The sequence below is a fragment of the Amphimedon queenslandica genome, unplaced genomic scaffold (genome assembly GCF_000090795.2).
Source record: "Amphimedon queenslandica unplaced genomic scaffold, v1.1 AMPQUscaffold_7288_Cont20759, whole genome shotgun sequence".
Lineage (NCBI taxonomy): Eukaryota > Metazoa > Porifera > Demospongiae > Haplosclerida > Niphatidae > Amphimedon > Amphimedon queenslandica.
The window spans coordinates 1-2,061 of NW_003552426.1; the positions used below are offsets into that span (position 1 = coordinate 1).

At 38.1% G+C, this 2,061-nt stretch overlaps 1 protein-coding gene across 1 annotated transcript; it reads left to right on the forward strand.

Annotated features, from left to right (window-relative positions):
* Positions 1–806: 806 nt before the first annotated feature.
* LOC100639258 (tubulin polyglutamylase ttll6-like) lies at positions 807–1,692 on the forward strand (the record flags this gene model as incomplete). Its single annotated transcript, XM_011410649.2, has 2 exons — positions 807–1,112; positions 1,437–1,692. Coding segments are annotated over 2 exons (541 nt in total), but the record flags the coding sequence as incomplete, so codon positions are not given.
* Between the last annotated feature and the right edge of the window lie 369 nt (positions 1,693–2,061).

Sequence of the window (2,061 nt, forward strand, 5' to 3'; positions counted from 1 at the left end):
GGGATACTTGTAAATGATAACCAGATCAGTTGTAAAGGTAAGGAAGGAAGGAGAGAGAGAAAGGGAGAGTTTTGCCACAAAATTATGGCATAGTGCTCATGCAGCTTCTCGTCAAGTTCCTCAAAAATCGGGTCAAAGTCCGGCCTGTATACAAAATGGCTGCCACGACTTTTGCAGCCTTGCTATAAAAGTCATGGCAGCCATATTGAAGTGGGGTGAATCCTACTTAGTAACGCTACCACGTTGCTAAGCAGGATTTGTCCCACTTCAAAATGGCTGCCACAACTTTTGTAGTACATGGTCTCGGGCCAAATTTTGCAAAGATTGAAAAAGAGAGCATTCTACATTTTTATTACATTTTCTGATACATATATATGTACTTATTATGTAGAAAGTTTAAGTTGTTTCCGATGAAAATTGTTTTTTTACTAATTTTAAAAGTTGCTCCAAAATCCAGCCAACGACCCAAGGCTATAGCCTTTGGTCACAGGCCAAATTTCATCAAAAATGGCTAGGAGAGAATCATTCATTTTAATAATTTTTTTCTTATACATATACATGTCCTTATGCTGTATCAACTTTGAATTGTTTCCGATCAAATTAAAGTTGCTCTAAATGCTATGTACACTCACATGTACATGTACATGTGTACATGCATCAGTAGGAGCTTTTAACTAATAGATCATTGCTGTGGTCTATTGTACATGTACATGACATATGATTCCCTATTTGTCTCCCTAACTTTTAATCTTCATTTTCCTTCTCTCCTCCTCCTTAGGATATCATCATTAAAACACTAATATCAGCTCCTCCGTCGTCTGCCACAACTATCGGTCCTCACTCCCTAATCACACGAGAGGCAGTGCCTGCTTTGAGATACTCGGCTTTGACATACTCCTAGACCGCAAACTCAAGCCCTGGCTGATGGAAGTGAACAGGTCCCCCAGTTTCCATACTGACTCCCCACTGGATAAGGAAGTGAAGGAGGCTTTGATATATGATACACTGGATCTCATTGACCTCTTTGCTAATGATAGGAAGAGATGTCTGGAGGAGGAGAAACAGAGAGCAAGGGATAGGCTGTTACAGAAGGCAAGATCTAAGGACTCAAGGTACTGGATAGAGAAATGAAGGAGGAGAGGGAGGGAAAGGGAGAGAGAGGAGAGGAGAGGGAGAGGGAGAGGGAGGAGGGGGAGGGAGAAATTTTAGTTAGTGCATATACATGTACATGTACATGTAGTACATAAACATAAGCAATGGGTACTGTTAGATTTGAGTAGGTACATGCATACATGTACATGTACATTGTACATGTATTATATAGTATAAATGTACATGTAATCTTTGAAGGAAAGTGATTAAGTTATCCCAAATTTTTACTAATTTTACCCTCAAAAATTAATCTACTTTTTATCTCTCACTCTTCCCTCCTCCAGTCAAGAGAGAGACATTAGACTGAAATATGAAGCTCAGTTTGAAAAATACGAAGAGACTCACTGTGGAGGCTATAGGAGGATATACCCACGAGATGGGAACGAGGAGAAATATCAAAAATACTTTAACCAGAACACCTCACTGTGCACCCAAACCATAGCCTCTAGAGCAAGGGCTGATCTTGCTAGACAGCTAAGAGAACAAGTCGAAGCAAAACAGAAAGAACTGGAGAGGTAGGGGGCAATAGCGAAGCCTAGTTCAGAATATGATCTTTGGCTCCTACTTGTACTAATGATTAATGCACTGTGGAGTGAGAGTAGGGTATGCATGTACATTGTATTACACACTGTAGACAACTTTAATGTGTATTATACTGTACAAGTGGATTATTTTAAAGGTGACTTTAATTTTACAATAAAAGAAAAAAAATTTCTAGCCAGTTCATTTTTTTAAATTTATAGTAGCTCACATGTAAACCATAAAATTAGAAACATAAAAATTTAAAAATTGAATAATAAAGACAGTAAAATATTCAACTTTTATGGTAATTATGCATGTACATGTGTACATGTACATGTACTGTATGTGGAGTGATATTGCTATAGTTGTAGTGGCTTAGTGGCTTAT